Source organism: Prinia subflava, chromosome 2 (genome assembly GCF_021018805.1).
Source record: "Prinia subflava isolate CZ2003 ecotype Zambia chromosome 2, Cam_Psub_1.2, whole genome shotgun sequence".
Taxonomy (NCBI): domain Eukaryota; kingdom Metazoa; phylum Chordata; class Aves; order Passeriformes; family Cisticolidae; genus Prinia; species Prinia subflava.
This window is the reverse complement of record NC_086248.1, coordinates 103,546,508-103,570,309: the sequence shown is the minus strand read 5'-3', so window position 1 is coordinate 103,570,309 and position 23,802 is coordinate 103,546,508. Positions and strand designations below refer to the sequence as shown.

The following is a 23,802-nucleotide window of genomic DNA, read 5'->3' as shown; positions in this document are numbered from 1 at the left end:
AAGTGGTCTGTCTTAAATTGTATGCTGTGTGTAAGGGCTAATTAAGCACGTTTCTCTCATTTTTGAAGCTTCAACTTCAGTTTAGCTTTCGAGCCTTCTGTGGAAATGTACAAAGCAGGCAGAGACTGTATGCTACAGTGTGGTTGTTGCTGTAAGGAGATGCCGCTCACTAACCTTTCTGCCGTTTTGTGATGCAGGGGACATCTTTTCTTCAAAAAATTGAAACTCTTGTTTCAGTTGCATGTACTGTTTAAATTTACCCTGTCCGGGGTGTGGGGCTCACCCGTCATTTTGTGTGACGGCGGTGGGTGGCACTTTCTGTGGCGTGAGGGGGGGAGGCGTGCGTTTCGTCAGCGGTGGCACCAGCTTTTAGACAGACTTTAAAAAGAAAAAGAAAACGAAAAGGGAAAAAAAACAAAAAAAGCTTTTTCGGGAGAATATGTAAGCCATTGGGCGTTAGAAGGCAGTGATGCGCCTACACCCCCTATCGGTGAGGGCAGCCGCCATTTTGTTCCCGCCTCGGGGCCGTGAGGGAGTGCGCGCGGCCCCGCCTCTGTGGCCCCGCCCCGTGGCCGCCGTCCCGTCGGCGGCGCGGCGGCAGCGGGCGGCCGCCGTAGCCCCTGCGAGGGGAGCCCGTGCCCGGGCGGGGAGGAAGAGAAAGGCGGCCCGAACCGGGTTACAAGATGGCGGCGGCGCTGTGGTAGCTACTGAGGCGGAGCGGCGCCAGCGAGGCCCGGGCTGGGGCGCGGCGGAGCTGACTCGCCATGGGAAGCGGCGCGTTAAAGGCCCCGCGGTGCCCCTGAGCGGCCCGGTGGCCCCGCTTGCTCCCCGCCGCCCTCGCTCCATCGCCCCTGCGGAGGCGGAGCGGGCCCGGGGCTGCACCATGTCGGACACCCGCCGGCGGGTGAAGGTCTACACGCTCAACGAGGATCGGCAATGGGACGACAGGGGCACCGGGCACGTATCCTCCAGCTACGTGGAGCGGCTGAAGGGGATGTCGCTGCTGGTCCGCGCCGAGTCGGACGGTGAGAGCGTGGCCGGGGCTGCCCGGGCCGCTTCCCCTCGCCCCCCGCCCGGCTCCAGGCCCTGCCAGCCGGGGCTGCCACCCGCCGGGGTCGGCTGATGGTGCCTTCCCTTGGGAGACCCCAGAGGATTATTGTTTTTATTATTATTGTTTCCACTCTTAGTGCCTTCCCTTATCTTGCGGCTTGTGTGAAGTTTCCTTACCCCACAAGCCACAGGAGCGATTGCTAACGTGGTCCTAGACTTTTTCGCTCTCAGTTCGTAGAATTATGGAATATGCTGAGCTGGAAGGGACCCATCAGGATCATCCAGTCTAGCTCCTGGCCCTGCACCGACCTCCCAGCAATCCCACCCCGTGCCTGAGAGCGTTGTCCAAATGCTCCTGGAGCTCTGGCAGCCCCAGACCATTCCCTGGGGAGCCTGTTCAGTGCCCGACCACCCTCTGGGGGAAGAACCTTTCCCTAATACCCATCCTAAACCTCCCCTGACTCAGCTCCATGCAGTTACCCCAGCCAGCTGCTGCTCCCCAGCCTGAACAGAGCTGAAACTGTGACATGTGAGGACATTTTGTTCTCTTTCAGAGCAATATCCTTTGCTTTTGAGGTGCTTTTTTCCTCCCTTTTTTACTGCTGTAAAAAACTTGTTTGTTTGTTGCTCAGGAATTCACTGGTTTTGTTCCAGTGGGTGGCGTCCATTGTGTTTTATTGCACTTTAAAGTCACCTTAAAGAGTCTTTTTTTAGAGGGGGGAGGTACGTGCTCCCCACTTGGTCAGCCGACAGGTGCTAATGCGCTAAATAAACCACCTAAGACTGGTATAAATTGCTCTGGAGCTGTTGCCAAGAGACATACACTACCTTGCATACACAAGATAAAGTCCTTGCGTTTATAGGAGCTGAATGATTCACTTCTGAAGGGCAGCTGAAGGGAGTAAAAACAAGTGGCCCACGTGGCTTCTCCGGGCAAAAACATTTTTATGCTGGGCAGCACATTACTTGCTGGAATTTGTATCGTTGGCCTAAAAGACCACTAAACAAGCTGATTCTTCCACCGGATTTCGGGAGAAAAGAGCGCTACAGTGGATTTTGGACTAAATTGGAAGAGAAAAATGTATTTTAATAGGGACATACCTGTTGAATTTTGTGTTACCTGGCTTATTTTAGGAAATTATATTTAAAGGAGGCGGTTCTTGTGGATTTTTGGTGAGATTTGGATTAAGCTGAGAATCTATTGGATGGCACGTGGGCAGTGGTGTGAGATGTGTGGAGATGTTTGTTTTGTTGGACTCAGTAAATTCTCTTCATACCTTTTTCAGGTTCACTACTGTTAGAATCGAAGATAAATCCAAATACTGCATATCAAAAACAGCAGGCAAGTATTATTGCTAGGCTTTACTTTCTCTGGTTGCTGATGCTGAGGAATTGTTTTGTGCTCAGAGTAATTGCATTTTTCAGGAAAAAAGGAAAAGCAGGACGACATGGAATTGTTGATGGTGTTTTTTATAGATGGGTTTTTTATAGAGGTGAAAAACTTGCTTAGAAGCCTGTGGGTGCTAAACACTTCACACTCTAGAAATTAATGTGTGGGTCCTCTTGAAAATACACTTTGGACTTCAGGCTTTGAAAATAAATTTGGATAAATATTGAAATCATTACATGAAAGATAGTTGGAAACATGTATATGTAACTTTTGTGTCCCATGCCAGGCCATCTGAAATAATTGCAAAATTAGGAGGCAAAACTTTGGCCAGCTGTCTTAAAGTGTATTTATTAATTTAGTGAGTTCCTTTTCTGGAAATAACACGAAGGAATTTGTTGTTGTGGGACTTCTTTCTTTGTTGTTGCTGTTTAGTTTTTATTTTAAGCCCTGAAAGCTCCTGTTGTCCTAGGTAAGCCATGGTGAGAGTTACCTTTCCTAGGGATAAACCCTCCAGCAAGACAAAGAAGTAAAACAGTTGGGAACTGTGTTAATAGGTTATATTTGTTTCAATCACTGAAAAAAATCAGCTTACTGAATCTCTTTTGCTTATATTGTTCTCCCTTTTTCAGCATGAATTTTTGGTGTCTCTGCCTGCATTGTTCTCATGGGTTTTCTGGAGTTTTTTCTGTCTGTTCCTTTGTTCTACAGTAGCGTCTCTGTTCCTTTCATTCAGTGTTTGATACTGTTCTTTATCATTGTGGTATCCAGAAGTGTTTCAGCACTAGAAAACAGTAATTTTGTTCTTCCTCAGTCACAGAGGGGCACATCTTTGAGGATTTTGTTATAGTGACAAGTTACAGTGTGAGAATTTGAGAAAGAGACTTTGTTATCTCCTGAGCATTGATTGGCTCGTTTTAGGTTGGGAGTGAGGTGGAGTTTTTGGCCAGCACCTCCAGGAGCCTGTTTGCTGTAGTTTCTGCTTTTCACTTCTTAGGGATTGGTGGCTGTAGGCTTTCCCTGGGAGGGCCATGCTGAGGAAGGAGCTCTGCTGAGCTCCAGAAGCTTAAGAGTCTTGAACTGCTTCCTGTTTACTAGAGGAAACCTATACATAGTGAAATACAAATGCAGATTTTGTTGCTATAAAGTTTTAAAATGCTTCTTTTTGCACCCTGTTTCCTGAAACAACAACTGATTAATTGTAGGCCTTTTTTACTTAATTGGTAGCAAAGTTTCAAGTGACCTAAGTAGCTTTTGTTACCATTTTTCTTGTGGAAAAGATAGATCATAGCTTAGAAAAACTCATGCTGAGGTTTATTTTGGCTAGCTTTTATTTCTGATACTAGTGCTTTTGTGTCCAAGTAGCAGAAAGCATTTGCTTCACTGTTCGATCTTTAAGGTTTGTATAACCTTGTGCAGCTTTTAGTTGACACAGAACATTGTCCTCAAGCTGATCATCTTGGATTTGGGGAAAGCTTCAGGGTGATGCAGCTTGATGGAAAAGAAACATGCCCTGCCCACACATCTGTCTGACTTGAGGGACTCACAGGGTACTTAATGCTAAATTATGGTTTGCATAGCAGCATCCTGTGAAAAAAGGAAACCAACCACTGATTTTTCGATGCTGTGTATCAATCTGTGACTTCTAGTATTCCACTGTTAGTGCCAAGTTGTGCTGAAGCTGTTGACTAACCCCAAACAGGACAGGCCCGTTACCTCCCTGCTCCAGTCGCCTTTGTGGTTCCTGGGGAATTCATTCTGTCCAGGTATTGGGCACACTGTCATCATGACTGCTTTCTCAAGGGAGATTGGGCTTGCATGGGTGGGACATAGGTGCCAAGCTGCTCAGCATACAATATAAAATTATCTCTAGTTGGTTGATTGCAAAGAACAAGAGAACCTGAAGAGCTTTACCTCCTCCTGGATTTTGGGACATGGGCTTTGAGAGTTACACATCTCTGCTGGGCACCCCACATTAACCAGAGAGGGCAGGGCCAGATGTGTTCTGGAGGCTCTGGCAGGAGTAATTTTAAATGTTGGCACCACACCCATTTGTTGTTTCAGCCTCTGCTTGAGGTTACTGTTCCCTGGCAGGAGAGTGAGTCCATGGCTGAAAGACATGGAACTGCTGCAGAAATTCTTACTGGGAGTGCTGCCTTCTGGTATTACCTTTCCTTTGGGTGTGCTCTGTTTGCAGCTCTAAGATGAAGATCGTGTGCAAATCCTGTCTTTTGCCCAGAACTGCCATCACTTGTGTGACAACAGAGCGCTTTGCTCAAGGCAAAATATGAGTTCCTGGTGACTGGGATTTAACACATTTGCAGGGATGCTGTTAAAGCCAGCCAGAGCAGTTGCCAGAGGGCTTCTTCACTTCTGTTTCATGCCAGCAGGAGCGTTCACGTTACTGTGTGGCAGGTTAGACCTAGGACTGAGTCAGTTGAAACATGTCTTCCTGCTGGATTCATTTTATCTACACATGTTCCTCATCTGCTTTCCTGTGCAGCACCTTGGTGCTGGCCTGGGAACGTGGGGCAGTGCAGAAACACAGAGAGGTGAAGTAGCAGACACTGTGCAAAACAGTACCAGTACTGGTACTGGTTTGAAGTGCTCTGAGTTTCAGTTTTTGTTCAAAATTAATCTTTCTTTGTCTTTGTGGTGCTTGAGTGAATTAAGGAACATTGCTGTTGCTCATGGATGGAGCAGTATCGCCTTTAAGCAGGTGGGAGTGGTAGAGCCAAGCCTGGAAGGTGTCTGTCTGTGCTCTTCGTGGGTTGTCTCAGGTCATGCAGGAAGTGTGTGCCAGATGAGTACATCTTATATTGGTATTGGACAATTATTTTCTGTTGAAACCATCTTTCAGTCTTTCTGAAATATTTTTGGAAAAGCTTATATAACTTCTGCTTTGTGTGGGCAGTACAGATTGTAACGAGTACCATTCAGTAACTTGAGAATTTTCACAAATTTTTGACTGCAGTCCCCGAGTGCCTGGAGTCATTTTGACTTACTGCATTAATTCTCTTATTTGAATCATCCTGGGCTATGGATAGGGTTGCTGAATGTGTGTGTCCTTCTTTGTTCAGTGAAGCACTTCTGAGGCTCAGCTTACCTGGGGGTGCATTGATTTTGAGTGTCGGGACATCAGTACTTGCACAGAATGTTTCAAGATCAACATTTCAGATTTGGAATTCTGTAGCAGCCATAAAATTGTACTTAAGAATTATTTTTTGGTTAATCTCTGAAAGAGAATCAGATCAGGGAGCAGATGAGGATTTTCAGTGCGTGCAGTTGACAATTACTGTTTTTCCCTTGAAGCCCAGTTGAGTTGTTGACTCTAAAATGGCACACAGTAAATAGAGAGATCCAGCTGTCTTGAGCTGGAGATGAGGGGGGACAGCTGTGAGTGAAAACCCTGTCAGCTCCAAGAACTCGGACCAGTTGGGAGTCGGAGCCTGGCAGCAGAGAAGGTCCCTATTAATATTTGTCTCTGTAGGAGAAAAGTGCAGGTGTAATATAGGACACTGTAATATAAAGAAACAACTCATAACAGTGCTGAAACCACAGTGCATTGAACTCTGTTCTTTCCACAACAGGGAAACTTCGTTTCTCTAAAGAAATGTGTGAAAATTAGTAAGAAAGGAAGAAAATGGTGTCTGCAAATGCCATTGTTTTTAGTGTGGCCTGTGATTATTTTGGGAGAAGGAAGTGGATCTGTCGGTAGCCATTTGTGATGTTATTCTAAACTTTATTTTCAAAGGAAGGAAAGGGCAAAGACAAAACCCCCAAGATACACAACTTCCCATGGATATTGAGGGATTAGGATTCCTGTAGAAATGAACTGAAGAATTAATGCTGTATCAGTGATGCTGATGTTCCTTCATGTTCCAGTGATAGTTGTAGCAGCTGGGAAGTTGTGTTTGTTGAGCCAGATGTGTGTTTTCCAAATAACTGCTGATGGAAGAGGGAACCTACTGTCCCATGCCAGCAGTCCTTCCCAAATGTCAGTCTCCTCACACCTGGAAGTACAGGAATGCTCCCTGACCTGTGTAAGCCCAGATAACTGCATTTACAAAGGTCTGTTTAAACCTTACTGCCCCGGGAGCTTCCTAAAGAATATCATCAGGTGTTTCTTTGGGTTTCCTTGCTGAGCTTGAAGATACCACTCTTAGTATTTTGTGTTCACTGAAAGTGATGCATAAACTAAAGGCCTAACCAGCCTTGGTGAGCTGTGTAGTGAATACTGAACATCATAAATGTGGAAATTAAATTACCTTATGGACCATTAAGCAAGGGCTTGCTAGTGTTTAAAAAACACTTCAGTATTTAAAAAACTGTGGTCACAGTTCAGGAAGTCAACAAGCTTGCAATGTTCAACAGTTTTGCTGGAGCTCATCAAATACACTGGAGAGTTAGCAGCGAGCTGCTCAGTTTGGATATTTTTATATAAATGTGAGTTTGCTATAGGATGGTGAACTCTTCTGCTTTTGTCCAGGACAGAGTTAATTTTCATCCCGGTAGCTGGTGCAGTGCTGTGGTTTGGATTTAGGATGAGAATGACATTGATAGCACAGGGATGTTTTTGTTGTAGCTGAGCAGTGCTTACCTTCAGTCAAGGACTGATGAGTTCCCCATGCTCTGGCAGTGATGAGCTGCACAAGGAGCTGTGAGGGAGCGTGGCCAGGACAGCTGACCTGGCCAGGGGGATATCCCATACCCTGGGATAACAGGAACAGTGGATAAACTGGGGGGGAGTTGGCCAGGAGGGGCTGATCGTTGCTCAGGTGGTGCTGAGCAGCTCTGTTGTGCATCACTTATCTGTCAGGGTTTATTCCTTTCTTCACCTTCCTTATTTTGCTGTGACTGTTATAATTGCTCATTATATTTTACTTCATTTTATTTTTGAAACAGTTCTTACCTCAAGAACAGAACTTTCACCTTGTCCTGATTCTCCTTCCCATCCCAGTTGTGGGAGGAAGTGAGTGAGTAGCTGTGTGGTACTTCCTTGGCAGCTGGGTTAAACCACAGCCACTCTGTATTCGAATGTTGAAGTACAGGCCTGCGTTCCTTGCAGGACAGCAGCACGTGTCCCAACAAAACCTCTTCAAAAACCATTTTATCCAATCAGAAATTCCATTGAAACTTCCAGATCTGCCGTGCAAGTGCACAAATTGAATTGATGGAAACAATAGTAATGAAGAAACACCTGGCTTAAATAAAAATAACTTGGCTGGACAAGATGGTTGTAACTTTAGTAAGAACTTAGGAGTTTTGTGTTACTCAGGCTGTATGGCTTTTAATTCAAAAAGGAATATTTGAACATCAGCTAGGCATTATATCTCACTTATCTAGGGTTGTCTTAAACACTTTCTGAGGGGGAAACTGAAATCTTAGGGGATTCATTTCTACCTTACTAAATATGAAAATACTTAACCTGTTACATTGTAGGCTTTCTTACTGTAGTGTGTGCATTCCCATTTCAAGGCTGCTGGCTCAAGAAATGTATCTTGCAGAAAAATGCCATCATAAGTGGCTTGGATATGAAAAATAGTATCTTCAAATATGTTTTGTGTAAGGTAGTGGTCATAAAATAACAAGAAAGAAAGTTGATGTTCCTTATGGGAGAAGAGATGATTTACTATTTTAGTGTTATATGTTCTTTTTTTGACATGTGTGACTTTAATTAAAATGATTTATTCTGTAGACATAGGCTGTAAAGGAATAGAGGTTAATATGCAGTGCAGACCTGTTTCAGAAACAATTACTTTCTTGGTTTTATCTCAAACAGGACACCCTGATTGTTTGGTCAGAAGCAGAGAACTATGATTTAGCACTGAGTTTTCAAGAAAAAGCTGGCTGTGATGAAATTTGGGAAAAAATCTGCCAGGTACCGTTAACATGAAACATCCTGTTTTTATTCCAGGTATTTTAGCGTCTCGTGTGACTTGATGTATTTGTGAATCCTTTTTAAACCTGCTCGTGAAGTAAGCAAGTATTTGTTCTTTTCTATGCAAGGTCTTACATTGCCCCTGCTTAGAGCGCCAGTTGTTCTCATGATTCAGTGTCAGGCTTTTGAAAGATCACGGTAATGGTGGGACTCGGGTGCTCGGTGTTTCCTGGGAGGGGAGTGGTGTTTGTGTGATTGTGGTTATGACAAAGGGACTGCCAGAGTTCCTTGGTGTAGTTGTCCCTCTCCCAGCTGGCCTGAGGAAGCAGCTTGTTGGAGTGCAGTGGAACTGCAAATGTGCTGTAAGGAACCAGAGAGCTCAGATCCCATTGCAGCAGCCTTGGGACACACTGGGCAGTTGAGATGTGTTCAGTTACTCACTTGCTCATTTTTGGGTACATTTTGGGAACAGACAGTAACTGTGTGCACTCCTCCCTTAGGTTCAGGGCAAGGATCCTTCAGTGGAAGTCACACAGGACCTTATTGAGTCAGAAGAGGAACACATAGAGGAAATGCCTGAAACCAGTCCTCTGATTGACCTTCCTACTTGTGAACTCAACAAACTTGAAGAGATTGCTGACCTAGTTACCTCTGTTCTTTCCTCACCCATCCGTAGGGAAAAGCTGGCGCTGGCCTTGGAGAATGAAGGCTACATTAAAAAACTGCTACAGCTTTTCCAAGTCTGCGAGAATTTAGAGAACACAGAAGGCTTGCATCATTTGTATGAAATTATTAGAGGGATTTTGTTCCTCAACAAAGCAACTCTGTTTGAGGTAATGTTCTCTGACGAGTGTATTATGGATGTGGTTGGATGCCTCGAGTATGATCCTTCTTTGGCTCAGCCAAAACGCCACAGGGAGTTCTTGACCAAAACAGCAAAATTTAAGGAGGTTATTCCTATTACAGACTCTGAACTCAGGCAAAAAATCCACCAGACTTACAGGGTACAGTATATTCAGGACATCATCTTGCCGACACCATCTGTTTTTGAAGAGAATTTTCTTTCTACCCTCACTTCCTTTATTTTCTTCAACAAAGTTGAGATTGTCAGTATGTTGCAGGTAAGTGGTTTTTCATATGGTCTAGATGGATGGTGTGTAGATACCTGTAGCTATAGTTTCAAAATGGATTACAGTAAATCACACGTGCCATTTGCACAATGTTTTGAATGCTTCCCCTGCTCTCTGATACCTTGATTTTGTATTTTGAAAAGGAACACTTCAGGTGAGTATACTAGTATTTTTTAATGGGTTGTAACGTTGAAGTTTTTTCTCCTTGAGTCCCGGGCAACATACAGTTTTTGGTCATGTTTGTGTGGGTATTTAGGGAACAGGCAACTTGTTGTATTCTGTATTAGGGACAATTGTGCTGGTTTTGTAATTCTGGATCTGTGATTCAAAAGAGCATGTTCAGAACCATTCCTGTTACACTACTGTTACATCATGGTACTAATTTCAAATGTTCGTGTTGTCTTAAAGATTAAGTAAATAGTTACTGTTTTTTTTTCATACAGATATCCAGAAGTAATAATGAATAAATAACCAAGCTGTTACTTCATGTAAAGTTGTCGTGCAAACTTTGTAGTCAGAGGAGGCTCCAAGGGAGTTGGGGCCCTGGAAGGAGCCTTGGTGAAGAGCTGTGTGAATTCATGGCGGTTTGGGTTTTCAGTTTGTGCTGTGTTGTGCAAACTCATGGGTACTCAAGTGGCTTTATTCTGTTTATCTGTGTCCAAAAATGGTACATTTGTGTAGGATCCATCACAGACCCCTTGGGGTGAGTGTGGAGAGCCTCTGTGAAACACTGGGAGTTGGGGAGAAGAGGAAGGGAGTGAAAAATGATGGAAAGAAAGGAGCACTGGAGACATAACATATCCATATGGAATATGCTAATGAGTTCAGATATGGGTGAAATATGATAAAGAATTCAATAGAAGAACTGGAAAATAAAATTGAGTAATTGCAGAGAATTGCATGAGTATGCTATTTGGCTTCTTTCTACTATCTTCTTCGTGGCTCAATAGCAGAAGAAAAAGAAAAAATTAAATCCTTCTTGCAAAATCAATGGCTTTGTGTTAAAGATTTTCCTTTAAATTCATTTGCATATATATTCAAAAACTAAAAATAAATTCAGTATTATGCTCCTGAGGCCACAGTCCTGTTTGCATTTAGAGATTTTTAAGTAGAGAGTAGAGTTCTTCAGAGTTTAACTGTAGAGTTCTTTATTTTTCATTGAGGCTGTACAGTACTGAATATTTAATTGTGCAGTAACAGAGAACTCTGATTTGCTGTTACCCTGAGTACTCCTTGCAGAAGGTTCTGAAATCCTCTGACAGTTCTTTGCTGGTTCTGCCATGGCTGTCTTTGCCATCATAGATGGAATATGTGGTATACAGGTTTGCTTGCTTGTTCTAAAGTCTGTAATTGAGATGTCTGGTGATTTACAAATAATGTTGATCCTTGAGAATTACAGGTTGAGAAGAAAGCACACATGGAAAAGATGTTATAGCGCACTTGAGGAAAATTCCCTGGTAGTGGAGACCTCAGGTCCAGGACTACTTTTGCAGGCCTGTGGTGTAAATCAGCTTGTTGGGCACAAGAGCTCTAAAGCTCCTTTGGGTTTGGGGAACACATGGGACATCCTGTTACCCTAAATACACTGGCAAAGCTCCCTGGGAGAAGGCACTTTAGAGGAGCAGCAGATTGTGTTTGCCACGGCAGCAAAGCTCCTTTCTACGTGCCACAGAGCACTAGATCCCAGTGCTGCTGCTGCTGGAAGGGCAGCCACGTGGGAAAGGAATCTCCATCCATCCCATGCTTCAAGACACAGGACGGGGCTGAATAGCAGCCTGAGACAAGCAAGAGATGTTTCTGTGCTCAGGTGTTCTACAGTAGGGATTTTCTGCTATATCTGCTGTTGATTGTAGTATGGTTTGGGTTGGGTTTTTTTGGTAACAGGCTTAATTAAGCTGTTTAAGCCAGCAAAGCTTAAAATAAACTACTAAATCTGTGTATGTTGCACTTCCTGTGATGTTTGAATCCAGGTATCATTTGTAAAGCACTTCTATCCCCACATCTTAAAATTGTCAGGAAAACATTTGACAGACTTTGGTCAGCATTGCTGTAACTGTAAAAATTCTGCATTAAGTTATTCTAATAAAGCACAGAGATTTTAGTGACAGCACACAGCAAAGTAGAGAGGTTAAGCACACTCTGTGTTATGCAATGTAAAGTTCATGTGTATTGGAATGCTGCTGTTCTGTTCATTTTTTGTTCAATGCACAGATTTATTGAGTTGAATTGGTACAGTGATGCAAAATTTTGTAAAGCTGCAGCATGTTACTGTTTGCTGTCAGATTTATATTGTTTTTAAAAAGTAACAGAAACATTTGAATTTGAGAGAATGCCAACACTATTTTCAATGTGAAAGAGTGCAGAATAATTAAAGGGCAGAAAATACCCAAACCCTTGAGAGATGCTGATGTTCACCCTGGTTTTGGGTACCTCTTGATATCATGGGTTAACTGAAGTGTTTTGCAAGAAGTAAGGTGTTGTCCTGTATATACTTAAATGTCTCTTGGTAACAGAGGATGTGAATATGAAAAGCCAGCAATAATCCATAAAGTTTCCCACCTTGGTGAAGCAGAACACGTGCAAGTGGGAGAGGTTGTTTTATTGTGAGTAAAGTAATGGGGACATGGCTGCAAAGTCATGCAAATTGTCCCTTGGCTGGCACTTTGTAGTTGCAGTTCTAGGGACCATCATTGAGCTCAGCTTCACCTGGCTCTGGTCTCCTGGAGCTGCTTCTGGTGCTCAGAGGGAGTGCTGAAACAATGCCCTGGGAAAAATCCTGCTGGATGTGTGCTCTGACATTTGTCTTCTTTGGGATAAATTGGATGGAGAGCTGGACTTTCTGCAGGGTTGGATCCTGTAAGGATGAAAGTTGTTTTCCAGAGACGCTGTGTAAGGTGTGTTCCTTTTGTGTGTTGCACAGGAAGATGAGAAGTTTTTATCAGAAGTTTTTGCACAATTGACAGATGAAGCTACAGACGATGACAAACGGTGTGAACTGGTAAGTCCCAGCCCCCTGTGGTGCCTCCACAGCTTCACCTGAGAGGGATGAAGGAGAAACAGTGAAACTTTTGCAGTCACTGAAGGATTTCTGTAGAATCAACCAGCACACAAACTCTGCAACAAAATGCAGCTGTTTCCTCCTTTCAGAGTTTTCTGACCCAAATACACCTCTAATTTCTTTTTCCCTGTGCAACAGGTGAACTTTTTCAAGGAATTCTGCGCCTTTTCTCAGACGTTACAACCTCAGAACAGAGATGCATTTTTCAAAACTTTGGCAAAATTGGGAATTCTTCCAGCTCTCGAAATTGTAATGGTGAGTGAAACTTCAAGATGATCTTAACCCAAGAAGAACAGCCACGTCCATTGAAGCAGTTCTGGCTCTGCTGAGCCTCTCTGTGTCAGTTTTGCTGTGCTGGGACTGGCAGCTGATGCAGAGGCTGCCCCAGCTCTGAAGCGCCTGACCCACCTGCTCTGGGCGTTTTTACTCTCTGTGAGCCTGTGGTCAGCACAGTCCTTGGGACAGGGGCTGTAAAAACTGGCAGAGGCTCTTTGTGCAGTGCCAGCTGGATTGGTGTTGTGGTTGTTGCTGGCCCGGGGCCAGAGAAGTATTTTTAGATAATCTTGGAACTGTTGGCTGGTTCCTCCAAAAAGATCCCGTAATCCTCTCATTATTAGATTAATCTGTCCTAATCAGCAGTGGGAAAATGGAATTTCTTTCACTCCTGTGGCTGAAACAGCTGTTACTGCCTGACCATTGCAATTCATATTGCTGGATTATTGTTGTTTTTCTGTAACTCTCTTCTGTGTTTCTCATAGAAACTCTTGTAATGAGATGTTCTCAAAACTTAAAACTAGCTATTGTTTGTACCTTTACTTGATAATAAATACGAACTTAGTTTATTCTTGCTAATCAGTTTCTCTCTTTACTAGGGAATGGATGATCTGCAAGTTAGATCTGCTGCTACGGATATATTTTCATATCTAGTAGAATTTAGCCCATCCATGGTCCGAGAATTTGTGATGCAAGAGGCCCAGCAGAGTGATGATGTAAGTCACAGTGGTTTGCAGTCTGTTGAGTATACGAGTCTTTGGGCAAGCAGGAAAAAAACAAAACAGCAAAAAAACCAGCAAAACAAACCTCTACAGATACAGGAAAAAGTAGATTTAATACATAAACATTTCGGAGCATGGTGGTGCTGTATGAGTTTACAGTTTTGGAAATCTGGCTAACAAGGAGTGTAGGTGTTGGAGGGTTGTGCTTGACAGAATTTTTGTACCTGAATGCAACTCTCCATTCTTCACTTGTCTTCAAAACATTAGAGATTATGGAAATTACTTTCCACTCTTGAAACTGCATCTAATTGTTTGGTGGTGTGTTTGTTTGGGATTTTTCTGCAGGACATCCTTCTCATCAATGTGGTCATTGAGCAGATGATCTGTGACACAGATCCAGAGCTCGGGGGAGCCGTTCAGTTGATGGGGCTGCTGAGAACTCTGATTGACCCAGAGAATATGCTGGCCACAGCCAATGTAAGGAGATGTGAGGAGTACAGATACTGCACTGGCTCAGCAGAGCTGAAAACCTAACATTCTCTGTGTTTGCTCCAATACTGAATTTAAACAAGCCAAAAATAAACTTAATGTTTCCATTTTAGGGCACTGTGCAGGTGTTTATTAAATAAGTTTTGTCAAGCTTTTTGAGCAGTTGATATTTTTTTCAGTAGGTGTTTGCATGGTGGGGGTTTTTTGGTGATGGTGAGCTTGGTTAGCTGTCCCAAAATGCAAAAACTGATCTTCCTTGAGCAAAGACAGTCCTGCAGGCCCAACAAATATACAGGCCTGAAGGAGACAGTAGAATTCTGTATGGGCTATCTCCTGTGTTACTGTTCTTTCTTATTTAAAAGCCTGTGTACAAATCTCAGTGTTTAATAAAGTTATTTTTGTTTTAGAAAACAGAAAAGAGTGAATTTCTCAATTTCTTCTACAACCATTGTATGCACGTTCTCACTGCGCCACTTCTGGCCAATACATCAGAGGATAAATGTGAAAAAGGTACTGAGTACTTCCATTTTCTTTTTCCTCCTTTCAGACCAGCAATGTTTGGCAGTGACTGACAGTGCTGGTCCAGGGGATCAGCCTGTGGTGCCAGCTGGGAATGTGCTTGTGGAAAAGTGCTGCTTCCCCAGGGACAGGGGTTCTATAGGCAGCAGTTCTCAGCTCTTCCCTGCAGCTCTGGGTGCTGCTGTAGCTTTGTGCTGTGCTTTGTGGAAGATGCGCTTCCTTGATGTTAATCATGCTAATATACAATTGTTAATTGCATTTAAAAAATATTTCCTGTAAAGCAGAGAATGTCTGTAAATATCATATTAAATATAAAGTAAAAAAAATGTTTTGCCCATTTTGTACAAAAATAAAACTTGCAAATATCTGTAGTACTCATTTTAATGCATTCTTTGAAAAATTTAGTATTGCTGCCTTTGTTCTATATTGTATTCCTAAGTTTTAGGTTATACATTTTGACCTAGATGGATTTAAAACTTTTTAAGGTAAATTAAATACAGAAATCTCACCTGGCTGCATTCTTGCTGCGTGTTTGTCCCTGTAGCTCACAAACTTTGGATCTGATGGAAAATCTGACCACTTGGTAGAATTGGTTGTTTATCCCTAACTTTTAAATCTTGGCAGTGCTTTGAAAACCTTTTTCTGATTTTTGTTTTTATTTTCTCTTTGTCAGATGCAGTAGTTGGATCCACTAAGAGTAATACAATTTGTCCTGGTAAGTCTGAATTGACATTGAGTTTTGAAAGTTGTCATATGTGCTGTGTATGGTAGTCTATTAAAAACAAAAACAAAACAACAAAGTTAGGTATACACATACTTTATTTCTTTCAATACTTTTTACTGAAAGAGATGTAGGAGCTTTGCTTCACTTGAGATGACTAGAAGCTGAAGGAACATTTTCATCTGTTCTTAAGTTTTTTCCTAGTCAACCTTGCTACTGAAAGTTTAAATTGTTCATTTTTCTTTCAGATAATTACCAAACAGCACAACTACTTGCCTTAATTTTGGAGCTGCTTACTTTTTGTGTGGAACACCACACATACCACATCAAGAATTACATTATGAACAAAGATTTACTAAGAAGAGTACTGGTATTGATGAATTCAAAACACACCTTTCTGGCCTTGTGTGAGTATGGAGCTGCTGTGGTTTCCTTCTTCCAACCATGGTGGGCACTGTGTGGAAGGTGTTCCAGTGTACACTTGAACTTGGAATTTGTGTTAATGAGTGTGGATGAGATTGTCATGCTTGAGGTTTAGGAGATCCTCTTCCTCTGGGTGACATAAAGGATTTCAGTTCTTTCCATAAGCCCTGGCATATGGTTATTAACTCCTTGAATTTTTCTTCCCGCAGGTGCTCTTCGCTTTATGAGGAGGATAATCGGCCTGAAAGATGAATTTTATAACCGTTACATCACCAAGGGAAACCTCTTTGAGCCAGTTATCAATGCCCTGCTGGATAATGGCACCCGGTACAACCTGCTCAACTCTGCTGTGATTGAGCTGTTTGAGTTCATCAGAGTGGTGAGTGCAGCTGCAGCTGCTACAAGAGCACACAGCTCCTTGGAAAACAAGGACTTGGAGCAGCCCTTGAGACACTTGCTGCCAGTGCCTTCATGTGTGGGAAGCTTTATTGGGAATCTTTGTAGTCTGTGAAGGTGAGGGACGGTTTTTAGTTGTAGGATATGGTAACTGCTGTCTTTTCCAGCAAGAAGAACATTAGGAATCGTAGGATTTCCTTGATTTGGTGAGAGACTTGATAGAGGGGGACTGACCAAAAGGTTCCTGGTCACACTTGAGCTACTGTAGCTGCTGAGGACTGGGGAGAGCTGGAGCCTGTGGGGAGGACAGGGCACAGCTCTCCTACATAAGCGATTTTTGTTTAACAGAAATACCACAAATACAGTTGGGACACTGCTGGGTCCACTGTCCGTTTCTATGGGAAGCTAATAATTTCTTGATCTCATCTCTTTTATTAAGGATAAATCTGATTTCATGCTTCACATCTGTATAATATTGTACAGTAATGCTTTGGCTCTGCGCAAGAAATCAGTTACTTTCCAAACTAAACTCAAAAGCTTTCTGAACTTCTGCCTGTGCCTGTTTGAGGCTGAAACCCTGTTTTGTTCTTCTGCAGGAAGATATTAAGTCCCTTATTGCACACATAGTTGAAAACTTCTATAATGCACTTGAATCTATTGAGTATGTTCAGACGTTCAAGGGACTGAAGACCAAATATGAGCAGGAAAAGGATCGACAAAGCCAGAAGCTGAACAGGTAGGTACAGGTGGCTGAACAATAGGTAGCTCATGCCAGGCTCAGTTCTTGTGCTCTGAGCCTGGCATGAGCTGCTTTCCCAGAGGGCAGCAGGAGGCTCTAACTGGGGTTGAGTTTCATTCTTGGTGAAAACCTCTCGGATTAGAGGAAAGTCCCATCTACCTTTCCTTGTGGCCTTGTAGTAGAGCTGATGCTGGCCAGTGGACTAAATGTCATGTTCAGAAAACTCTCGGCTTGAGAAGGGCACAATGTTGCTCTGTCACGCTGATTTGGGATTCAGTCTGGCTTATTGTCAGCTGGGGTGCTGGTGAGTGTTGGGGTGAGGGAAGAACCCGAGATGGAGCTGCATTGCCTTCTCAAATGCACTGAATTCCCTCTAGAGCTCTGGAAAGTATTTCTGGTCCCAAGCCTAAAACAGCAGCCAAGATGGAATTCCTGTATGTGTCTCTTACAGTGTCCCATCCATATTGCGTAGCAATAGATTCCGCAGGGATGCCAGAGCCTTGGAGGAGGATGAAGAAATGTGGTTCAATGAAGATGAAGAGGAAGAAGGCGAAGCTGTTGTACCTCCAGTTGAGAAGTCAAAACAGGAGGATGATTTTCCAGATAGCTATGAAAAATTTATGGAAACTAAAAAAGGTATTTACTCCATTTGAGCTTGTTGGCACTGGAAGTGCTCCATAGCAGATATGTGGAGTATCATCATGGAATTGATACTCCATGATCTAAACTAACCTGTGCTTTGTGCTCTGTATCTCAAGCAGCAGTACAGGGTATTCCATGTAATTGAGTCAAGAAACCCAAATGTGTCTTTGCAAGCCAGTTTAGGATTAAAATAACGAGTTAAACTGCTTGGAGCATGCATCTGGTTTAAATGGTATTCAAAAGCAGGACTCTGAATGTGCCTGTATGCTCCAGGTGAGCCTTGTCCCTATGCCCTCAGCATCCAGGCCCTGCTCAGTTTGCTGCTGATGGGCTCAGGATGGGCTTGATTGGGGAACTGAGAATTGCAGCAGAATTGGAACCAAAATACCTGCTGGCTCTTGCCCTGCAATTGCACTGTGATGTGGATTGTGCTCCCTGGTGTGCAGCTGATACCTAAGTATGACAATGTTTGTCCCTCAGCTAAGGAGAGTGAAGACAAAGAGAATCTTCCAAAAAGGACTTCAGCTGGGGGATTCAAATTCACTTTTTCCCACTCAGCCAGCCCAGCCAACGGTGCGAATGGTGCAAACAGCAAATCTGTGGCAGCTCAGACATCACCAGCGAGCTCCAACGGCTCCTCTTCCAAGAACACAGCCCTGAGCCCGGCGGTGCCGGCCCCCAAGGTGGGAGAACTCATGTGAGGCTGTCCCAGGGTAACAGCAGCAACAGCCTGTGGGCAGCAGGGCTGAGTTGGGGATATATTCACCCTGAGCTGTGCAGTAAATCCCTCACTGCTCTGGGGAGGTCTTGAGTGGAGCTGGACTCTGTTGGAAACTGGTGGGCACAGTCTCATCCTACATCCTCTGCATCATTTCACTGTTGCCACTTTTTGTTCCTGCTCAGTTGCTGCTCTCTGTATCTCATGTGCAAAGTAAATTGGTGTTTTGGGGAACTCTGGTAGTGCTCCCCTGGCTGGGGAATTACCAAGTGTTTTTAAAAAGACAAATGCAGGAGGTGGCCCCGCTGTGGTGCCTGACTCAGCTGTGCATTATTGGAATGCACATTATTAAAATACATTATTTTTAGATACATTATTATAAATAATATATATTATTAATATATATTATAAATACATTATTATTATTAAAATACATTATTATTAAAATACATTATTTTGTAGCTTCTGAGCAGCTACAAAAAAGCGTGGCAGGCACTGATTGCCCACCCTAAGGCTGAGCAGCCAAAGGGATGTCAGCCTGCACGTTGGAGTTCATGTCCAGCCAGCTGGACTGAATGTGATTTTTGAACAATTCTCTGTCCAGACCCAGAGTACATTTTGGAGCTTGAGGTTCAAACCCATTTTCCAGACAAATGGGACTTGGAATGCCAAAGGTTGGTGTGCCCTGGACAGGTTGGCTGGAGTTTTTGTTCAAAATTTGCATCTTTCACGTACTTTTTCAATATAAAATTTTCCTTTTTTTCTTTTTCTAATTGGCAGGGAAGTCTAGTTGGGCTAGTGGATTATCCTGATGATGAAGACGACGATGAAGAGGAGGAGACATCTCCAAGGAAAAGACCTCGTCTGGGTTCATAAAAGAAACCAAAACTTCGGAATAAGAACTTTTCTGATGGGGTTTCAAATGCTGCAACTGTTTTAAGAGCTAAAAAGAATCTGATTCAGAAAGCTTTCTCCCATGAGTATATAAGATAATACAAGGAGTAGCAAAAGAAACTCAGTGTATCAGCTAGAAAGGGTTAGTTCTGTAAACACAAAGCTTCCAAGGAACTTAATGTCTTTCTAGAAAGTAAGGAGTCTGCCATTCAGGCTGTCAAAAAAATGAAAAAATTTTAAAAAAAAAGGTGGGTTAGTATTCTCAGAACCTGGATGATGGCTTCTCAGCCAGGAAAGTCTCAGGTGTCGGGAGGGAAAGGGGGAGGGAAAGGTATGGTAACACTTTTTAAAAAATATTGCAGGGTTTCCCCAGTGTTTAACAGAACTAGGAAAAAAAATTCAAGCTTAAATTTTGAACCCAGTAATCTTAATTTTGTAATGGTGCTGTCAGTTGTCTTCTTTTAGCAATGCCTCTTTAAAAAAAAAAATAAGGGAAAACTAACTCTGCATAAGAACAATCCTTATTTTGGGACCATTTATTACCAACTAAACTGCATTTCTCATGGTTGGAGGGAAGGACGCTGCAGTTGTAGTGCATGTTGAGTTGTTTAAAACAGTTAAAATAAGTTTTCATTTGTATTTTCCAAGAGGAGAGAATGGAAGCTGGATTCAAAATGGAAGGTTTTGCTTGTTATGTCAGTGAGACGTCCAGAAATATCTATGCCAAGGGTCTGCAGGAGCTGCTTGTGTCACAGTGGGGCTGCACCCAACACATCCTTCAGCTGTTGGCTTCAGGTTGGGAAGAGCCCCGAATTCCAGCTGAACTCTGTGGTGTTCCAAGGGCTGCCTCTTCTTAGAGCAGCCATTTCCGTGTTTGGGAGCTGAAATTGCATGGTTGAGGTGGGAATAAGAAACACTCACAGGTTTTCCATAGCAATGGATTGAGCAGCATTTTAACACCAAAGGCAGTTTGGACCAAGACGAGATTATTGCCAAGAGAACACCTTGAGGGCTTGGAGGCGGAATCCACAAGCAGCACCTGAACCTGGGGGTGGTACAAAAGCTGCTTTTTTAAAACACAAAAGCACATTCCACATAGGTGAGTGAACTGTGAGAGGATAGGGGAGTTCATGGCAAGGTGACAGAGGCAAACAGTCCAGGTTTTATTTTCAAGAGCAGCACATGAACTGTAAATATTTTAATGTTAGTTTGCCCATATGTGATCTGAGATTATGACTGAGAGGAGATTTCCCAGCAACTGTGTCAGAGATGTTAAAGATGGAACCAGCTGCAATCCACCACATAGATCACTCTTGTAATATGTGTTATGGGTCCATTTCTCCTGGAATAGTTTAAACTGAAGCAGTTTCTCTGTTTTGGAGATTCTTGTAGTTAGTTTTAATTTTAGCTCTTGTTTGGAAAAAGATGGGCTGTCTGTGTAGATATGAAGTATAGTTTTTTCCATAAAACAGAAGTTTATTTTGTATTAAAGATACCACTGTACTTGTTTTACACCATTTGTATACATGTGGTGATACTAATGCTGAACTGTAAAATTCAGGAATTAAAATGTGACCCTGTAATTCCATAATTATTGCTTTTGTTTGGTTTGTTACACATGGTAAGTGAACTCAGACTTTTCAATGTGGCTGTTGTAGGATATTGTTTAAGGTTAGTTATCCATGCAGGTTTCCAAGTAACTCCATACCACTGGATGGAATCCCAGAGGAAATGGCTGAGCTCTTCCCAATGTGTAAGAAGACACAGGTGCAGTGATGGACCTGGGGACAGTGCTGGTGTTCCTGGACAGCTCCAGGCCACCCGGCCCAGGACTCTGAGGGAACACCCATCAGCTCCAGAGCCAAGAAAGTGTTTGCCAGTAAAGAGAAGCTGCAGCACCATCCTCGCATGCTCATCTTGAGCTGCTTTGCTTCCCAGTGGGTCTTTTGTCTCCATCAGTAATGGGATGTGCCTTCACTCACCTGAGCAGGAGAAGTGGCATCACCTGGAGTATGGACCTGCATTCCCAATTCTCTTCAACGGCCTCCCAAGCCGCGTTCTCCACAGGACTCCCAAGGAGCGTCCGTCCTTACTCTGCTCCTCACCATGCCAATGCCTGCTCTAGTATGGCAGGAGCTTTAAAAACACACTCAAACAGGAGATTGTTTCACAGCAAAACCAAGAATGTCATGAATTTTTATAGTTCCTAGGAAAGGACTGGGTGAAGTGGCAGTAGATATCCTATTAAACACCAACGTGCAATCCCAGGAGAAGGTGACACTCTGGTTTTGCCCTGGGGCTGTCACCCCTCCATGCTGGTTCCCAGTCTGCCCTCATAGGCAGCTGTGTTTGTTCTCCTGCCTGGGCCCTTCCACTGCCACTTTTGGGGAAAGAATGAAACATCTGCCAATGTGTGCCAGTCACAAATGCTATTTTAATAAAAATTCCATGAAACTCGAATGGGTAGGTTTGTCTCTTTTTCTGGGAGTTCTGTGGCAGTCAGTGAGATGATGCTATGGGCAAAGAACAGCCTCTTTCCTCTCCAAATTTGTCACAGCCAAAACAAAAAAGGACTTTAAAAGATTTCTGCTACTCTGGAAATTAATTGCTGGGAACAGCCTCAGCTTTGCACTAAAGCACCTCCTTTTATTTAAACTTGTATTTATTGCAAACTGGGACCTGGGCACTGGGAAACTGCCCCAAAAGCCCGTAAACTACTGTAACCTGGAGTTAATTTGTCAATGTCTTGACTCCCAAGGTCCACTGGCTTTCTCACAAATGAGGTGGTCGAGGGTGCACTTCCTCGTGAAACCAGACTTTATTACACTGTGCAGCTGAAAAAAGCCATTTGTTTATAATGGGCTAATGAAAGGAACCAAGTTCTGCCCTGTTATGAAAATGAAAAAGTTAAAGTGTTGAGCTTGGAGCTGTTGCCACAGGAATTCCTTTCCCAGCTCTCCATCGCTGCCTCTGCTCTCAGGGCTCAGGGTTGGAGCAGGGCTGTGCTCTGCACTGATGGCACGGCCTCACTGCAGGACAGAGTCAGGGAGTTTCCAGCACTCTGGAAAACGAGTGCTCGTGGTGTGTTTCAGTGGCATTTGCAATAGGGAGTTAGCAGGGACTGAGCTGCTTGTCTGAAAGTTCTATAAATCCCTTGTGCAAGATTGGAAATCCCTTCACTTACTGATAATTTATTCTAAAACATCCTTCTGTTCTTGTCAGTTATAAGTGGTTTGGGTATGGGGAAAAACAAGCATGTTTAAATATGTTCTGTGTAAGGTAGCCCTCATAAAATAGGTCCAAAAAAGGTGATGTCCCTTATGACAGAACAGGTGATTTAATACATTTCTTTTGTAGGCATACATGGTAAAGAATAGAGGTTAATATGCAGTGCAGACCTGTTTCAGAAACAATTACTTTCTTGGTTTTATCTCAAACAGGACACCCTGATTGTTTGGTCAGAAGCAGAGAACTATGATTTAGCACTGAGTTTTCAAGAAAAAGCTGGCTGTGATGAAATTTGGGAAAAAATCTGCCAGGTACCGTTAACATGAAACATCTTGTTTTTATTCCAGGTATTTTAGCGTCTCGTGTGACTTGATGTATTTGTGAATCCTTTTTAAACCTGCTCGTGAAGTAAGCAAGTATTTGTTCTTTTCTATGCAAGGTCTTACATTGCCCCTGCTTAGAGCGCCAGTTGTTCTCATGATTCAGTGTCAGGCTTTTGAAAGATCACGGTAATGGTGGGACTCGGGTGCTCGGTGTTTCCTGGGAGGGGAGTGGTGTTTGTGTGATTGTGGTTATGACAAAGGGACTGCCAGAGTTCCTTGGTGTAGTTGTCCCTCTCCCAGCTGGCCTGAGGAAGCAGCTTGTTGGAGTGCAGTGGAACTGCAAATGTGCTGAAGGCAAAAGGAGATGGAGGTGTCAGGGAGAGACACAGAGGTGTCAGGGCTGTGTGAGCCCCCAACCACCAGAGCATGCCTCAGTGACTCTTGTGTCTTAGGGCTATTTTCACCTTTGTTGTTCTACTATGAAACAGTGTAGACTGTACACTTGCAACACTGGGAGCAGCAGGGCAACAAGCTGCACCTCTTTGTCCTTAAAGGAAGGAACACTTTCCCGTGGTAATCTTCACAATCTTCCCAGACTTTGATGCGGCCTGGTTTAAAGCTGTGAGCTAAACAACCAGAGAGCTCTGATTTCCAGCAGCTCCCTTGGGACAAACTGGGCTATTGAGATGTACTGGTAATCTTTGCAGGCACTGACGTTTAATGTCTGCTCAGGCAGGTCTGAAGTCCTGTTGCTGGAAGGAGCCAATCCTAATCACCAGTCAGGAAGGAATAATGCCATTTTCTAGGAAGGTCCATAGCCAGCAGAAAATCGGCTACAAAATGTTTTGCCCTTTCTGACCCAAGTATACCTGTAATTACTTTCTTCCTATGCACAAGGTTTTCAAGGAATTCTGAACCTTTTCCCTCCTATTACCTCAGGGGAGAGATTAATTTTTCAAAACTTTGGCAAAATTGGGAATTCTTCCAGCTCTCGAAATTGTAATGGTGAGTGAAACTTCAAGATGATCTTAACCCAAGTAGAACAGCCATGTCCATTGAAGCAGTTCTGGCTCTGCTGAGCCCCTCTGTGTCAGTTTTGCTGTGCTGGGACTGGCAGCTGATGCAGAGGCTGCCCCAGCTCTGAAGCGCCTGACCCACCTGCTCTGGGCGTTTTTACTCTCTGTGAGCCTGTGGTCAGCACAGTCCTTG

At 43.5% G+C, this 23,802-nt stretch overlaps 1 protein-coding gene across 3 annotated transcripts; it reads left to right on the top strand.

Annotated features, from left to right (window-relative positions):
* Nucleotides 1-285: 285 nt before the first annotated feature.
* On the top strand, nt 286-20,633 carry PPP4R3B (protein phosphatase 4 regulatory subunit 3B). Of its 3 annotated transcripts, none has more exons than XM_063391396.1 (16): nt 286-1,025; nt 2,337-2,392; nt 8,220-8,318; nt 8,819-9,439; nt 12,369-12,446; nt 12,645-12,761; nt 13,379-13,495; nt 13,847-13,978; nt 14,398-14,500; nt 15,183-15,224; nt 15,479-15,637; nt 15,863-16,032; nt 16,646-16,785; nt 17,240-17,424; nt 17,989-18,113; nt 18,929-20,633. In XM_063391396.1, exons 1-16 carry the CDS (start codon nt 470-472, stop codon nt 19,022-19,024), a joined length of 2,796 nt encoding a protein of 931 aa, XP_063247466.1. In that variant the 5' UTR covers nt 286-469; the 3' UTR covers nt 19,025-20,633. The 3 variants fall into 3 exon arrangements, with proteins under 3 accessions (XP_063247466.1, XP_063247465.1, XP_063247464.1); XM_063391395.1 differs by having other exon boundaries at nt 288-1,025; nt 17,261-17,424; nt 17,911-18,113; XM_063391394.1 differs by having other exon boundaries at nt 295-1,025; nt 17,911-18,113.
* The last annotated feature ends 3,169 nt before the right edge of the window (nt 20,634-23,802 follow it).

Coding starts and splice junctions, on each gene's coding strand:
- PPP4R3B (XM_063391394.1), top strand. CDS start 470: ATGCGCCTACACCCCCTATCGGTGAGGGCAGCCGCCATTTTGTTCCCG. Junction 12,447..12,644: donor ATGACAAACGGTGTGAACTG/GTAAGTCCCAGC, acceptor CCTGTGCAACAG/GTGAACTTTTTCAAGGAATT. Junction 15,225..15,478: donor GAGTAATACAATTTGTCCTG/GTAAGTCTGAAT, acceptor TTTTTCTTTCAG/ATAATTACCAAACAGCACAA.